Source organism: Lineus longissimus, chromosome 8, assembly GCF_910592395.1.
Source record: "Lineus longissimus chromosome 8, tnLinLong1.2, whole genome shotgun sequence".
NCBI classification, from domain to species: domain Eukaryota; kingdom Metazoa; phylum Nemertea; class Pilidiophora; order Heteronemertea; family Lineidae; genus Lineus; species Lineus longissimus.
The window spans coordinates 11,290,802-11,308,382 of record NC_088315.1 but is presented as its reverse complement, the minus strand read 5'-3'; the positions used below and the strand labels follow the sequence as shown (position 1 = coordinate 11,308,382).

The 17,581-nt window shown below is 39.6% G+C and overlaps 1 protein-coding gene across 4 annotated transcripts in view; it reads left to right on the top strand.

Moving 5' to 3' along the window:
• The window catches only part of LOC135492916 (E3 ubiquitin-protein ligase RNF213-like), a 201,034-nt gene that overhangs the window by 110,393 nt on the left and 73,060 nt on the right, over window positions 1–17,581 (top strand). For all 4 annotated transcript variants that reach the window (XM_064779643.1, XM_064779642.1, XM_064779645.1 and 1 more), the window contains 16 exons: window positions 1,604–1,921; window positions 2,263–2,858; window positions 3,267–3,420; window positions 3,841–4,058; window positions 4,223–4,363; window positions 4,628–4,801; window positions 5,109–5,715; window positions 8,224–8,383; window positions 10,634–10,755; window positions 10,971–11,045; window positions 11,484–11,596; window positions 12,622–12,757; window positions 13,160–13,349; window positions 14,467–14,683; window positions 16,104–16,253; window positions 16,559–16,670. In XM_064779643.1, coding sequence (XP_064635713.1) covers window positions 1,604–1,921; window positions 2,263–2,858; window positions 3,267–3,420; window positions 3,841–4,058; window positions 4,223–4,363; window positions 4,628–4,801; window positions 5,109–5,715; window positions 8,224–8,383; window positions 10,634–10,755; window positions 10,971–11,045; window positions 11,484–11,596; window positions 12,622–12,757; window positions 13,160–13,349; window positions 14,467–14,683; window positions 16,104–16,253; window positions 16,559–16,670 — 3,483 coding nt within the window. The remainder of the gene's footprint in view (window positions 1–1,603; window positions 1,922–2,262; window positions 2,859–3,266; window positions 3,421–3,840; window positions 4,059–4,222; window positions 4,364–4,627; window positions 4,802–5,108; window positions 5,716–8,223; window positions 8,384–10,633; window positions 10,756–10,970; window positions 11,046–11,483; window positions 11,597–12,621; window positions 12,758–13,159; window positions 13,350–14,466; window positions 14,684–16,103; window positions 16,254–16,558; window positions 16,671–17,581) is intronic.

The following is a 17,581-nucleotide window of genomic DNA, read 5'->3' as shown; positions in this document are numbered from 1 at the left end:
TACATTACATGGCCTGATTGATGTTACCGTGGCATAGTTATCATTGTTTGAAAATACTTGATACATTTTGTTTGGTGGTGGTGGTGCTGGTTGAGATGGTGGCGTCATGCCTACTCCATACTAGTACCTTGCTAAATCTGGCATAGGAAGCACTAGCAAATTACCCATTAAGCCTGATATCAGACCAATTAAACGTTTATATGCAAGCAACAGCACAGATCGAGCGTCTAGGTGTCCTGAGGTCCAGCGCATGGTTGTAAAAGGGATGTGTAACTCATGGCCCATTATTGGAGCCCCATTATTTGACGTAGCTATCTTAAATATCCCCTGGAGAAAGTGGCCTTCCCTGTTGTTAGTGATAAATCAAACTATGATTCAATAGAGACTGTTGACATTCAGCTCTGACAAAGATTGCATGGTAAAATCCGTTGTCCCCTGAACACTCTATCCTGGGAATTAAAAAAATGTTACACCTGAACCTTCAATAGATTGATCATAGTATGTTACTTTGCACAATGCTTTGAGACCAGTGATAAGTCCTTTTTTGAGAAAGGCCTGCACACATTAGGCATGTCAGCTACCCACTCCCGGTATTGGACCAAAGGCGCACAAAGAGACAGACCAGGTCACCTTCATTGAATAAATCAAGGGCAAGCTCCGGCTGACCTTGGCTAACACAACACTGTACTTATTCTGTTTATCAAGGCATAACAACTGTTTGATGCAACTGAATCAGCTTGTCTCTTTCTATCTTCTCTCCAGAATGATCCTTATCACAGGCCCCAGGTCAGGACTTACTCTCCCCAAATACATTCTGGATTAAATAGAATATGCTAATTACTAATCCCTACCATGGTCTGTGCATGCACTACCCATGCTGGAAAGCTAATACTGGCAGAGAGAATATGCGTGAATATTCTGTCTGCCTTGGAGAATGAGGTCACCAAAACCCGGCGACACTGGTAGAGTCATCTTGCGCCCCGATTAGCGGTTACAGCTCTTCAGTCAGCGTGCTCTCATGAAAGTGGACGTTTTCCTAAAATATCCGAAAACCATCGAGATAGTCAACTTATGACACCCTCAAGGACACTCTTGGATATGATCCACACGTACTAGGCCAAATGCTGCAAACATTTAACGCATTTCCGATGCCCCATTTTGAAACCTAATTCACCACAACATCCATTATAGTAAAATGTTTATCATCTCATCCAGATGAACACCGATGCACTAGTATTAAGTGCTATATATAAAAATAAGTGAGAAGTTTTAAAGACCTACCCTAGCCCTCTTAGCAGCTGTTAACTGTTTCATGCCCTGACCTCAGTAGGAGGGAGCAAAATGTTGAAGCCCTGGCATCGTCCCTGAGAGTAGCTGACAGATGCCGTGGGTGTTTGAGCCAATCTTGTGTGTTTCATTTGGAGTGATAGGAGGAGGTTGCCTTTCAATGCTTTGCGTCACTTCTTGGCATTAGGGCACTTAAATAGCAGTCTTTAATTTGAAAAGCAACTACATGTTACACAATAAAGCAATTCAGATTCTTTAGAATTATTCCTCAGGGCAAGTAAGTTAACTTTAATTATCAACTCTGCCTTTGTTATAGGTAGGGCTAATGCAATTTTGGAGGATGAATGCAAGCAAAATATGGCATTAGCTGCATCAGTGATTACAGATCTTCATGAACGATTATGGTCACATGATATCAGTGTCGAAGAGTTTGAGCTGATAATGAAAAACAAGGAATCGTTCATCGCCCTCAGTACAGTCTTAATCATTGGAAGGAAGCAGACACTTGATGAGAAAACTGTGAGAGATGAGGTGATTGCCTTTCTCGACATGCGGCAATATGAGCTAGAATACTACAGGGAGACATGTCAAAAACTGCCGCTTCTCATTGATGCTTGCTGTTCCTTCCCCTGTGGTAAGTAATTGTATGTTTTTGACAATCTTTGTACAAAATTCCAGCTGATGGCATACTACATGTTCACTTGTAAAGTTAGCTTGTAATATGTGAATTGTGCCCCTCCATATTCTATGATATCTAAAATTCGGGTGCTTCAAGTTTTTCAGAGGAGACAATAGCTTTAACATGTTTAAGTTGCTCTCCATGCTGTCGATCACAATCAATTAGTTGAGAGTGGTTATTGAAGGGCTTATGCCTTGGATCAAATATAGATAGTTAGAACAATGTAGATAGATAGTAATCTTTTCTTGCTGGAATGTATCAATACATACCAATAGCATACTGTATAATTTTTTCAGTGAATGTTGGTCCGCTGGGACAGATAGTGCAACGTGATGTGCAAAATGCTAAGATCAGAGAGCTGGTTACACCGATACCTCATCAACATTATAATAAGAAAGGACGTCCTTTGCCTGAAATCATAGCGTTTGCCATCCATCCAGCAATAATTGGCATTCTGGATGATGTCAGATTTGTCAAGTTGAGCCTCATCTTGAAAAACATCTGGAATAGACTGGGACATCTTCAAACAAGACGGGTCGAATCGGGAGCCATTGAAACTTTAGATCTCAAGGCAGTCGTTGAAGACATCTGGGCCCCTGCCTGGAAAGAGTGGCATCAAGTTATTCTGAATCTGAAAGTTGGCAATGCCACTTTACAAGACATTGATAAATACTTCAGTGTCTTTGAAGCCAGGATTCCCAGCATTGCGGAGGAATTAAGAGCCATGAAAAACTTCGGTGACAATGATTTGGATGTTGGTGTAGTGCTTGGAAAAATAGAGGTGTACTACCAGCTCGAACACTATGCTGATGGAGCCAGAGCAATTTTACAAGTGAAGGATATATTTGGCTTGGCAGGAGACTTCAAGACTCTTGAAATGCTTGCAAATGTGGTGAGTGACGAAGGAACTATTTTCATCATACATTTCTAAAACATGGAGAGCTTTGTCTCTAAAGCACCCACTTAACATATTACTTGAAGGTTTTCATTTGTGATGAGAGGTGCCAAATTGAATTGAATAAGTGAATCCAAAAGAATCTGTAATTTTTCTCACTCTAAGCGTATGCTGCAAATCATTCCCAGTATGTTTTCAATTAGGGAGTAAGAGACCAACAATATCATTAAGGGCAATTAGTTAGGTTGTTAACAAGTTTCTTGTAAAAACAAAGTGAAGGTGATTATTCAAATTCTCCTAGTTTATAGTGACGACTAAGAAAGTAACTGTGGCATTTACTTCTTCTCAGCACAAACTACTTCTTTTTTTTGAAATCTTAACTTAAAATACCTCTATCGATTCCAGGAAAGAAGCAAAAACCAATCCCTTAACCTCATGGACAGGACAATACTCAAAACAGGACAGTTATATAAAGATATATCACCGGAACAGATAAGATGTCTGCAAGTGATTGGTGAATGCAATGAGCTGATCAAATGGCTCAAAAAGGAGATTGGAGGTGATTCTTATTTTCATGTAACGGAATATGTGATCTTAGGAAACTTTCCGGGAAGGCACATTAAAGATAAATATGCACTTCGGTGACCTGCTGTCCCTGATAACCATTGGCATTTAATTTCTGACTTGTGTGTTAATCTATGGTGGCGGCACGGGAGGGGGGGGTGCAGTTCAATGAAAATGGAATGGAAGATAGACTAAGGCATAGTAGAATCACTCCAGTGACCATCTGAAAATACACCGATGCTTATCATTATGGGTGAGTCTGGTCAGAATTCTGCTGTTTGTCTGTTCATGATTAACCACTAAGAAAATGCGATTGATGCCAAACTTTGGTCTCTCTGGGGTTTTTCAGAGGAGAGGTGGTTTTGGGAGAAACATAGTTATTGCTGGATTTATCTGTATTATTTCTGATTTTCAGGCACCAAGGACCTAAAGGTTTTTGTTGACCTGGCAAGCATCAGTGCAGGAGAGGGAGATTACAACATGGATCGTGTCCACGTGCTCCATTCAGTCATCACCGGCTATGCGCCTCTCATCTGTGACCTGCCTGAGGATGCAGATGCGGAGACATTCCTTAGCCATTGTGAGATGGTCTGGGGAGCTTTGAAATCTGATCCGAAGTTGCCCAAGAAATTGGTAAGAACACACTGCTACAAAGAGCTGTGTTTTGTTGGACTGCAGCGAGAATACTCCCATTCCCTTCAATCAATTCCTTTGAATAAATGGATATCTGAATACCAGAGACTACTCTGTTTTAGAACTGGTTGCTTTGTTAACTTTCAAACATTTTTCCACTTCAGAAAAGCACTCAGGGTCTCATGGACTGGTTGAAATTCGTGAAAGACTCCCATGGTTCTGTAGAGGTCAGTTCTCTGAGTGAAGCTGATGCCATCAACGCAAGAGGAATTTACAAAGTTGGAAATCTTAAGAAAGGGCACAAGGTTAGATTTTGGATATATTTTTATGATCCATGCAAAGACGTCATATTCAAATGGTGTAGCCAAAATAAAATGTATCGGGTTGATATGATTTCCCTCTGCTTACAATGCTTGTTATACTCCCTTTAAGTGGGCAGTATATTTTTTTGAATTGAAATGATGTAAAAAGTCTGGTGATCGAGATGAGTCACCAAATGACCATTGGAACATTTTTAGGTCTACCAGTCCTCATGTTTCTTTTGAACGAATCTGGATTTCTGTTTCCAGAAAATGGAGGATATGATAGAGCTGATTGTTCCAACTGAGAAGGAAGGCGAAGTGTCAAAAAGATATAGCTTTGAACAACTGACTGACCTTCAGAGCAAATTGATGTTGGTGTCAACAGCGAAGAGGGGAGCTGAGGATGACAGCTCCAAACATGCCGTTGACAGATTCACAGAGGTAATTTTCTGGCAATAGGCAAATAAAGAATGTTGGTTGGTAATATAAACTTACATTTACATTATATTCTGGTGTTTCAGAAGTGAATCCTGAAAGACAATGGGTGATATGAATAAAGACTAGCAAATGCTTTTATCTAAAACTCCATGTACATTTACACTAGGCCTTTCTGTACAACATGGAAGTAAAAGCATTTGCTAGTCTTTATTCATATCGCCCAAGGTTGATAAAATCATGTCCTCAGAAAATGCAAGACCTTTTTTTTCATTTAACAAAATTAACATGATCCAGATATGTTTTGTTGTAGATCTTTGAGGGCGTGACTACTCTTGCAAAAACGTATGTGAAGATATGCTTTGCCGGCAACGTACTGTTCCACGACTGGGTCTCAACAATTGTCTGTGATCCCAAGAGAAACGTGAACCTGAAAGTGAACATTCAACTCGAAGAAGGCATTTTGACGGACAGTCGTGAGGGTGATGTTATTGGAAAGATTCATCACTTGGAAAAGTTCATGGCGGATTGTCTGAATGAATGGCGGGCCCACCTAAGCGAACAACGCTCGACATTCCCTCAGCTGAACCACTTTACTACAGCACAGATTGTCACATTGCGTGGTGATTTCGCCAAAGTCAGGAATAAGGAACAACTTGATGTGACGACCTATGATATGCTTCATAATATCAAATGTCACTGTACACATGAAGACCTCATTGCAGCCGTTGACGATGCTGAGAATTTCCTCAGGGTGCATACAGCTCCAATTCAAAAAGAGACCCCTGTCAATGAATCAGGAGAGGATGCTGAGGTTGTACCTGATGTCCGAGAAGTTCTAGAGAAGTTAACTGATGGAGGTGTCTCGGAAAAGCTAGCCCGTCTTGCTGTCAAGGAATGTGGCTTGAATGTGGATGATTGTAAGTACATTATTCTTTACTCAAAGACCTTTTCCGACTATGTTTATCAAAGCAGCGCCATGATTTTTTTCTTTTTAAGGTTTTGAACTTTTCTCAAACAAGTTTTACCAGTGAAAGATGGATCTTGAAGTACTAATGCATTTCATGGCAAAATGATTTCAATATACATTTTAAGATAAACAAGAGGCCCAAGGGCCTGGCGCTCAGCTGAGTTAATATCATTAATATCTTCCCGGTGTTTAGTTCATTATGCATGAAAATGGCATGCTCCATGGTATTTGATATCCTTTTGCGTTCACTACGGTACCAATGTTTTTGGTTGACATAGTTATGCCACTGTTCATTCCTCAATCCTGACCATAATTCGGGTGAAATCATCGTATGAAAATATTTACCGAAACATGAAGTTTATGCCATGAATGAGGACACTCATTGTCATAGCCTCGTTTACAAGTACGAAGTATTTTCCCGCGAATATTCAAAACTGCTTGGCTCCTTGCCAGTTAAATAACATGTGACTATACACAAAATAGAAAACTTTGATGGAAATTGTAAATCATTTTTTTATCTATCAGGGGAAACAAGCTGATGATGATCAAATAAATCATTCATGAGAAATCATTTTGTTGCTGAAGCTTGCATGACGAAGTTAATGCTAAACATTTTCTTGTGCTCTACTGCGCCACCGTAGTTTTCTATTTAGACCAGCGATGACGTCATTTCTGGTGATTCCCTACGTTGTCCAATGAGCGCTTTTTAAAATGTGCCATTTGGTATTGTACAGTATGCAATGTATTTTTTCAGCGCTGCCAGTTGCCGAAGAGAATGCCGTAGCTCCCTCAATTTCCAATCAATTTTTATGGGAGTGACATTATTGTATTGCTTAGAATGTCTACTTTTTACTCATGAAAGAATCGTAGAACTAAAACATAATAGGCGAACAGAATCATGCCGATTCACTGCACATACTGTGGGAATTCTCCACTTCAAAATACATCGGCGATGTCATCGCGAACAGAGCATGCACTTCCGATATCGTTTTCACAGAAATGTCACCAAATATTCAAGAACTAATTTCTGAATTTAGTCCCTAAAGACCTTATGACTACCACTGAAACGAACTAGTGATAATATCGCCTACCAGACTACTTTTTAAGCAGAAAATTGGGTACTTGAGTGTCATTGAGCTCCAAGATTATTGCACATAGCGTAAACAACATGCCGCCATTTTGTCTCCGCTTCGGTATTTCGTACGCCGCTTATAATGCACCTTCTCAATTAAAACCAACATAATAAGGCCTTACATCGTTGATTGAATAGGAACACCACACAAAACACAATAAAGTGGGGGTACAATCGATTACGAAGCTGAAGTGAACAGTGATTTATTCCTGGAGCTACTGCTTTTGTTGTGTAGCTGCCATGTTTTGAGAACTGGCAAATAGGAGACTTCATTGATGGCTGACGTCATCGGGCGGGAATTTGAATCGGCAGAAATAATTAAAAGGCAGGTAGCGCCCTCTCCTGTTAAAATTTTGAACTTTTTCTCAATAAAATAGATTTTCAAGAATTTTATCTTAATATTAGAGCATATTTCGACTAATTCTGCTGCTCCTAGGCCGATATAGGCCAGTTTCCTTCATGCACTCTCGCTCGCAGGAAGTAGGTCGAATGGCGACAAATTTTGTTTTGAAAGTAGAGTTTGACCAGAAGTATCCAGAAATGCAAAATTAAAGTCTCTAGGTCTAACGGTTACAAAATGTGCACCATGGGTTTAACGGACGGATGGATGGATGGATGGATGGATGGACAGACGGACGCCACTGAACAACTTATTTGACAAGCTCGGCTGACTTAGTCAGCTGAGCTAAAAATGTAAACGTCATGTATGATGTGCATTGTATACTGTGCTTTATATACAGACGAAATGTTAGATTTTATGATGTGCTTTTGATACTTTTTGCATAGTCCTCATTTCAAGTTGGGTATTAGAGTCAAATTCCATAGGCTATACAACAGTAATGAAGTTCTGATGCATTAACCTAGCTAATAATTGTTCTACATGGAAAGGATCGACGCATGTAGAGCTAACTTGGGTTAAATCAGAGTCAACATCGGAAAAGCGTGATAATTCAGTCAGATTTTGAAAAATATTTTTTGCACAATTTGTTGATTGAAACGACTTATGTAGAATAGGAGTTGACTGAGAAGCCGACAGCTGGGTAATATTGCCCTTAATAATGCCCATCGACCATTAAAGAAATATATATTGATAACGTAAAGCGCATCCATCCTAGGAATTGAGACCATGTATTAGAAATTCAATTTTTTTCTATTCAAATGCTAGTGTGTGACCATTAGAGTTACAATTGCCAAGCAAATAAATTACTATATAGGGCGACTAATCGAACGGCTGGGAAAATTAGGCTTCACTCTTTGCCAAGGCGGATGATTGGGTGGTGCTTATTGCTAATAAGTCAGTTTGAATACTATATTTACTTTAACCAGGTACACTGTGGTGTTTTGAAAACGAAGACAAAGACGATGACGATGATGATCAAAGTGAGTCCTCAGAGAGCGATGATGCAGCAGATGACCTTAACGCAATGCAGCCAACAATGAGTGATGTGACCTCTAAACTACTTAACCAGCTGTATAAATCAAAATTGTAAGAATCGTGTCCTTTTTGGCCCACCGTAGGGGTGTCTATACAACACAGCAGTGTCCGTCGTCGTTGACGTCTGTATCGTGTTTCAGTGGCAGTTTCTCAACCGCTAAAGTTGTGAACTTGAAACTTTGTACACAGAACCCCTCAGGATTTCAGTCCGATCTGATTATTGACTTGGCCACCAGGGGCCAAAACTAAAAAATAGCATCGCAAAGCAAGCATAACCCCTCAGCCTATTAAGGTTGAAGGTGAGATAATGGTGAAGTTGGCTTAGTTGAGTGGCTAGTTTGCATATGGAAATTAAAAATGTGGAAACCTATTTTGAGGATGTGAGCGTGGAATTTCGAATCGCGCTGATTTTCGAAAGAAACCTTCCCCTTACAAAACTGCATTAGGCCTACACCCACTAAAAATTGATTCCATCCTCCAAACCGTTCTCCTCGAAATTGACGGAAACCGATTTCAAGCACGTTGCCCTGGTGACCATAATGAGAATCAGAACGAGCCGATTTTCGAAAGGAACCTTCCTCTAGTCATCCCCAACGTACATACCAAAAATGAATTTGATCGGACAAAGGGTTCTCCTCGAAATTGACGGAAACCAATTTCAAACACGCCGACCTGGTGGCCATATTGATAATCGGAACAAGCCCGTTTTCAAAGGAACCTTCCTCTAGTCACCCCAAATGTACATACCAAAAATTGAATTGATTGTCAAAGCCGTTCTCCTAGAAATCCACAGAAACCAAGTAGCAGACGCCCGCCCGGACGGACGGCGCACGTGACGACAATACCCCATATCTTGCTAATTAGCGACTTGTTTTCAAAGAAGTTTTTATGGTAGGTACTCCTAGCAAGGATATATCATATATCGTACAGGTTTTTGATTTGACCTAATTTTCAAGGTCACAGAGGTGGTGTAAATTGGCCATTTGGGATATGGCACGTTTCTTAACTGCTATAGCTATGAACTTGAAATTTGGTACACATGACTCCCTATGTCATGACACCTTTGATACTGAATGAGGTCTGATCTGATTATTGACTTGGCCACCAGGGAGCCAGAAGTCGAAACCTGAAAAGTGTGATATCTCTCTTATGAGTGACTAGTTTTCGATAAAATTTTGATGGTAGGTTCTCCTTCTCCATATTTTCAAGGTCACCTAGGTTGAATGGCATAAATTGGCCGTTTCAGTGTAACTATGGCACGTTTCGTAACCCTAAAAGCTATGAACTTGAAATTTGGTACACGTGACTACCTACATCATGTAACCTCGTACAGCAAATTTCGATCCGATCTGATTCTCGACTTGGCAAACAGGAGGCCAAAACTAAAAAAGGTAAAAAGTGTAATATCTCGCTTATTTAGTGACTTGTTTTGATGATATTTGTATGGTAGTTACTCCAAGCAACGATACATCACATGTCTACCGACTTTGGTTTGACCTATACACTATACTTGTAGCATGGTTCTTAACCAGGATGAATTCCTTAAACCACCAAATATCTATACGGTGAGCACAATGGCCCTTGGCCATTTCATTTTATGTTAAATGTATTTGTTTTTCATCAGTTTGATGATGAATGCAATGTCTCACTAGGTCAAATGGCATAAATTGGTCGTTAGGCTTTGACTATGTCACGCTTCTTGCAATGACTGTTGATCTCGCATTTGGTACACATGAACGGTTTTCCACCAGGGGGCCTAATCTGAAAACCATCTTATTGCTTAACTACTTGCTGTATTGCCACAAATATGATATCATGGGTACATCTCACCACCATGTCACATAGGTTTTTGATTTTAGCTACTTTTCTAGGTCACAGATGTTAAATAGCATATATACTATAGCCCTTGTCTACTAAATATCTATATGGAGAGCACAATGGCCCCTAGCATTTTCAGTTAAAGGCGTAGCTCGATGAGCTATTATGGTACACTTTATTCAGGGAAAAAAAGGTGCGTTGGACCTTGTGCGCCCGGCCATTTTAGTTTTCACTGTTTTAGAACACATGGAAATATGCTCTAGTTTATAGAAAAAACGTTCGATGAAACTTGCAATACGGGCACTAATTTTAGTGAGGGATTTATTGAGTACCTGGTGTACCGGGTATGCACATTAACATTTTATTATACCCAGTACTACCGGGTAGACGCAATGAAAGGGTAAATCCATATCATTTATGGTCGTTTCAAGTGAAAAATAATATACAACATTACTTGACATTTTCATTTTGCTTACCCTTTAGGGGACTGTGTGATCAGTTGAGGGACCTGTGGCATGGATTCCTTGAGAATGTCTCGACAAGTGTGAAGGACTACCTCAGTGTGAAGCACCTTGGCATGATATTAGATGCACTTGCTGACAGAGGTAAGGTAGACTTGGTTGTCAGAAGCAGTCGACCTAGAAATCTATAACATAGCTGCAATTATCATTTTTAGAGATGGAGTGACCTGAGAAACTCTCTTCATTATGATCCTGCTATACATATGAATAGATAGGCAACTCCACAGGTTATTACAATGATTGCCCGTCCTGACCAGTTAGTTTGGGTGATGGATTAAAACAATGTTGCCTTTTTTCAGAAAACACTGTGATAAAGAGATCCTTCCCTCCAGTGTTGAAGTCAGGACGACCTAACCTCATCGTTTGTCCAGAAGGTAAGTGCAAATGACAAGTGAAATATCCAAACGTTCGAATCAAAATCCATTTAGATTCAAATGCATATTAATGAATTAGTGATGTCAAACATGTCCATGAGGCAATGTTGAGCAACAATTTAACGTTTAACGGTAACATTTTAGTAAAATTTGTTTTTCTATTTTTTGGTATCTTTTACTGAGACTATAGTGACCAGTGTTCTCCACAGGGTTTTCTCAAGGTAGGGTGATACCCTTGATTTTCATGACGCTGTGTTCAACACAAGGTAGGGTGGCCAGCCAGTTGAGGTAGGGTGGCCCTGTAGGAACCCTCTACAAAGTTATAGAGCAAGGTAGGGTGTATCTTCCAAGGTAGGGTGGGCCACCCTGACAAATAGCCTTGTGGAGAACACTGAGTGACTATAGCAACAGTATTAACTGTGTGATCTACCATTGCAGATGATGTGTATATCACTGCTCTGAGCTTGTATATGGATGACAAACCTGAAGATGTGCCACTACCAAATGATGATGAAGTCTTGTTGTGCACAGTTCACACTACAGCTGAGGAGGTGAGACTGTCTATATATTATGCAAACAAGGTGGTATTTATTCCATTAAGTCAACTAAAAAACAATGGACATGTTCTCACAATTTTAGTCTGTCTCTTTTATATATAGCAATTTTTTAATGACATTAGGTACATGTATGCTTCCTTTAGTTGGAGATTGTTTTGGCAAATAGTTTTGGATGGAATGCAAATTAGCTGCGGCAATGCTGCGTAGTCTTTTTTACTGGGGCATTAATTGTGTTATAATGATTGAGAGTAATTGTTCTTATACAAGAAAAGCCATCTTGTTGCAGGCTACGAAAAACCTTCCCAAAGTTGTTCTCACTGTTCAGTTGCTCAACTGCTCCTTGATATGTCATTACCCTTACTATGAGGCTGGTACATTTCGGTTTGACATCGGTTTGAAAATCTAGATGGGTTGAATTGAAATCGAAGAAGTTTGTGCTTTTAACCTCTTGAATACCATTAGTGACCGCAATTTCGGTCATTTATTCTAACATCTCTGTACTTTTAGTGTCCGCAATTGCAGTCATTTTATATCATATTATATTGTTTTATCATTGATACTCCAGTACTGCCAGCACACTTGTATGGCTGTATTATGATCACTGTGTATCGTCTGCTTCCACTAGAGTTCCATTTTTTACAAATAGATGGCTATACCGACCATTCCGTGAATTTTGTCAAGGGGCACTGTTGCCAACACGTGTATCGACCATTTTAGTGAAATATCTTCGATGTCACGTTTGTTTTCGTTGTATTTACGCCATCGTTTATGAGTCGCCGGTTGAATTGGGCACGTTTTAGTACCGATGATGACAGTTGTATGTATGACAGTAGTGGTAAAGAAGATGATGATGAAGAAACTGATAGAATCATTGGGCCCGGTACAGGGCGTGCACTTCGGTACTCAAGAGGTTAAACAACTGCAGCCTGGGCTATGTCTGTGTATGAAGTATGATATTATATATCATGGATTATTGAGAAAAGAATTGTGTTTCAAATAAATTCTGTTATTTCGTGCAGGTTGAGCTCCTGTGGCAGCGGGCTGTGAATGATCAGCAAAGAAAGATATTCTGTCTTGTAAATGCAGACCTCTTAGATTATGATGTGAGCGACCAAGTTGAGAAGTCACTTGATAGTTCCATCAAGGGAAAAGAAGGTACCTTTAATTGAATCACTGTGGTTAAGTTTGCCACCTGGTAGAAAAATTGTTTTTGCATCAAAACTGAGAGCTGTTGGCTGGCCAACATCACCCAAACAATTGTCTTGGCCGCAACTTTTGAAGACTCACTTGGTTCTCTAGATTTCTGCTTCCTTAAAATAACTTACCAGCTAACTACAAAATGTTGAAACATTTTTCAGTGTGGTAGGTCAACTGTAATCCCTGAAAATAAAGCTCAATAATCCAAAGCAGTCGATAAAGTAGTCAACATGGATCACATAATGTGGTTAAAATACTTAAAACCTTTTTGAAAAAAATCGGCCAATTCACAGGTTGAAAAGCGAAGTTCGTACTGCTTATCTATGTAGGCCTATTATTTAAAGAACTCTTAATTTCAAGACTTCAGGTTGGCAATCATCTGTTCTGCGGAGAGGGAAGATACCTCGCGCATTGTTACAGCTCTAGATAGAGACAGAAGGTCATTGATTCCCTGTAAAACTGAGCAAGTAATGGACTACCTCCATCGGCAGTTTCAGAAGGACCTGGATTCTTGTGGTGGGAACTCAGCAGCAAAGGTTGAATTTGAAAAGTAAGGGAACCATTAAAATTTGTATCAGGCAATAATACCTGAATATTGACCATTTTCATGGAAGAATACTGGTTATTAAGAAGTTTTCAAAGCCAGTCATGCAACTGATGCGACTGTTGCGGACATATATTTCACATATCATTTGAATCATTTTAACAATAAGGCTAAAATGAACTCACTGATCGTGCTGCAAATCTTGTTTGTGTGGGATATCCTTTTACAATATTTTTTCTCTGAGTCTTATCGTTTCAAATCTGGTCTTAAATATGGCCTAAATGAGCCTTATTTCTAGACAGTTTTTAGACTTTTAGACGTTTTTGTAAAAGTCTTAACCCTTTCACTGCCGGTAGCTTCTAATTTTTAGCTACCTCACCTGCCGGTAGGTTTCTTTGTTTTAACATGATTTTGAGTATGGATATTTCTCCACCCTGTAGAGAGAAAGCCTCTGGAGATAGAGCAAAACAATGTATATAAAAGTTGTTCAGTGTTGCCTAATCTTCAAAATGGGACCATAATTTGCCCTAATTTGCATACCGCCATCTTGAATTTATAATGAGGACGACAATTTTTTTGAAAAAACTATGTAATTGGCAAAACACAATATACACACTCTCATTATCGCTAATTTGTTCATCATTTACATCAAAGTCAGGATCTAAATCATCATCATCGACGAACTCCTCACCAGAGTCTGAATCGTTCACTTTATCCAGCTCATCAAGGACCTCAGACACAGTCAGTTTCTTCTTGGTCATTTTGGCTTCAAATTACTCGATAAACTTCCAAACATCGAAATATAAAACCATCCACCATGTTTTGCTGAACCATCTATACTACCGCCCCATCTATCAAACTTTACGCTCACCACGCTCAATAACGAAATTTCAATGGTTTTATAGTGTATGGATAATTGTCGCAGAAGTGCGCCTCCGGCAGTAAAAGGAATAATATTGATTGTCGCAGAAGTGCGCCTCCGGCAGTGAAAGGGTTAAACGAGTCCTAATTAGGACTCGCTTTTCGAGCAGGGTTCAGCAATGATATTGCAATTGTAGACTACCTCAATGTCATTTTTGACATGTAGTACGTTTATCTATATATGTCTTTCTTAAACCTGTAGATTGTCTGTCCGTCTTGTCAAATCCTCAAGAGCTGGGGTTGGGAAGAGCCTTCTGATTAAGAAACGGAGCGAGTTACTTGGGTGTCAGGCCATAACTGTCCGCCTTCATGAAAGACACATGACAGATGCTAACCTGGTGGCAAACTTGGTCGAAAAACGTGGCAATGTGAAGAAAGAGATAAAACCAACCCTGTTCCACATTGACATTGGACATGATGTGAGTGTTGATGTTTATTTTTCAATCTGGAACCGTTTTGCTTCAAATGAAATCTTCTGTACGGAACATAAATATCATGAAGTCTGAATCCACCTGTAGAAAAACATGTCTATTCTGTCAGCTGATCGAGTGTGATATGCTTATCCAAGCTCGAATATTGAGTTCAAAGGAGCCATCTTAAGCATCGTTTTTCATTTTTTGGACCCCTGTCCCGTACGCATGAGTACTCTCACTCTTGGCAGAAAGGTCCCCTCCCAAGTGTGTGTATACTGATGTGAAAGTAGATCGTATGAAAATTGTTTGTTAACGTGGAAATGAAATGCATGTTTGTCAACTGTGTTGCTTATCGGGTAATTACTTGATATTTTTGGCAATGAGTTGTTCAGACAACCCCAATCCTATGCCCGAGTCGCACAAAATGGGCCTAAGATATGGCATGCCCGTGTCTCACAAAATGGGCCTAAGCTATGGCCCCAATGGCCCTCAACGCCCATGCACACACGGTTATCGTCCTCAATGCCCAAGTAAATTATACTGCTAATTACATGTTGGTAAACAAAACAGATTGTTCCTGTCATGAATCTCAGTCCCGGTAACTATCTATTCTTCCAATTACTGAGTATACTACTTTTTTTAACTGAAACATGGTGATTGCGCGTGGAGGTGCTGACATTTTCCTGTATGGAATTTTTAAATCTTCAAACAATTATTTTCATATTTTTCCAAATCTGAATGGCAAAAACTTTGTTGAATTAATTTTTAGAATAGCCGTGATAAGGTGACCATCAAAGTTAATTGCACTTCTGGACGGAGATATGCTAATAGTTCAAAGGTGTCGAGAGTGAAGGCATCTAAATTTTTTTTAAAAATCAAGAATAAGGTCTTGGTAATGCTAATAGGATACATGTATATTGTATTTGCAATTGTTATGTTTTAAACAAGACATGTGGCACCAAGTGAAAGAGAAATCAATTTAGCTATGCAAATTATTGCTAAAGATGTAATCAATTTTGATGGCGCCCGGGAGGAAGCTACATGCGAGTTATAATGAATTACCAAACTTTATTCATCCTTGTAAAACAAAATACATTGGTATATAGAATAAAGTAGATATAAAAGAGAATAAAATACAAGACACATTGACAATACAAAATGACAACATGTTAGAGGAGTAACATGTCAAAACAGATTAAAAACATGTTTTTCATCTCGTAAATCTGCAAAAGTGAACCAATTACAAGACATCCACCCCTCGTAGAATTCGTGAGGTGCATACTGGACATTGATTTCCATCTGTTCTGGAGTTGACAGAGATAGAGCTTGGAGCAGAAATAACACAAAGCATGCAAAGAAAATACCTCGATCAGCGTGGGTATGCAGACAGTATGTTTTTACTTGATCATGTCAACAATTTTACCAGGTGGTGGAAGGGGTCAACCATGTTCTGTTCAATCTACTTGTTCTCCGCTGCGTGAAAGATGCTACTGGGAGATGCTGGAGACGCCATCCATCTGACTTGTACATGATTGAGAATTTGCCTCTCTTGAAACAGGAAGTGCAAAGGACAACTGTGAGTAGTGTCATACTGATAGTTAGGCTCATTAGCAGTTTTAAAATGGATGATTTTCAATGAAGAGTTGTAAAGAGGTGCCGGTCGATTTTTTTCCGCCAATCTTCGACATGCACGTGATTGTTAAGTGGCTATCGGCATATCACTAATCAGTAGTGTATAGTACCTGTGCTCACTGTGTTGTTCCTTTTTGCGTTATGAATATCGTAATTTTGCAATCATTATTCTACTGCATATTATTATAGTTGTCCCTTTTCAAAAGGTGTGAAAGCTGAATAGTCCCCTCTCCATTGTCTTTTGTTTAGGCGAGTGATAAAGTCCAGTATGTCCACCAGATGCTGAATATTCTGCCCAGTGTGACTTGTCATCCTCCAAAGGAAACATTGGCTATGCTGAGGAATGAAACCAACCCAGAAGGTATTCCATTGAAGCTTCTGTTCCGTCTGCCACGTGACTGATATTTACACAAACCTGAGGCACCTTGACCTGGTTTTATCAGTAGAAAACCTCCCCCTAGCAAAAAAGTTCCGGCCCTTATTTACTGACATATCATGGTTTAGGGTTCTAGAAGCCACGACTCTCAAAACCTCCGAGATCAAAAGCGAACATTCTACCGTAGGACCTTCCAAACGTTAGCCAGTTTACTCCTTTTTGGTTCATCGTAGGGGAGTCTATACAACACTGCTGTGTCCGTCGTCGTCGTTGTCGTCGTCGTCTTCGGTATCCTGTTTCAAAAACAGTGGCATGTTTCTTAACCGCTAAAGCTATGAACTTGAAATTTGGTACACATGACTCCTTATTCATATAACAGCTAACACTAAATTTTGGTCTGATCTGATTCTCGACTTGGCCACTAGGGGGCCAAAACTAAAAAAATGTAAAAAGTTCAATATCTTGCTTATTAGTGACTTGCTTTCAATGATATTTTTATGGTAGGTTCTCCTAGCAAGGATACGTCACATATCCTATGCGTTTTTGATTTGACCTAATTTTCAAGGTCGCAGAGGTCAAATGGTGAAAATTGGCGGTTTGAGTGTAACTATGGCATGTTTCTTAACCGCTAAAGCTATAAACTTTGGTGCACATGACTCCCTATATCATGTTACCTCTGCCACTGAATTTTGATCCGATCTGATTCTCGACTTTGCCACCAGGAGGCCGAAACTAAAAAGGGAAAAAGTGCAATATCTCGCTTATTAGTGAATTATTTATGGTGATTTTTTAATGGTAGGTGATCCAAGCAAGTATACCGACTTTGGTTTGAACTGCAATTACTATACATGCAGCATGTTTCTTAACCAGGTCGAATTCCTAACCACAAAATATCT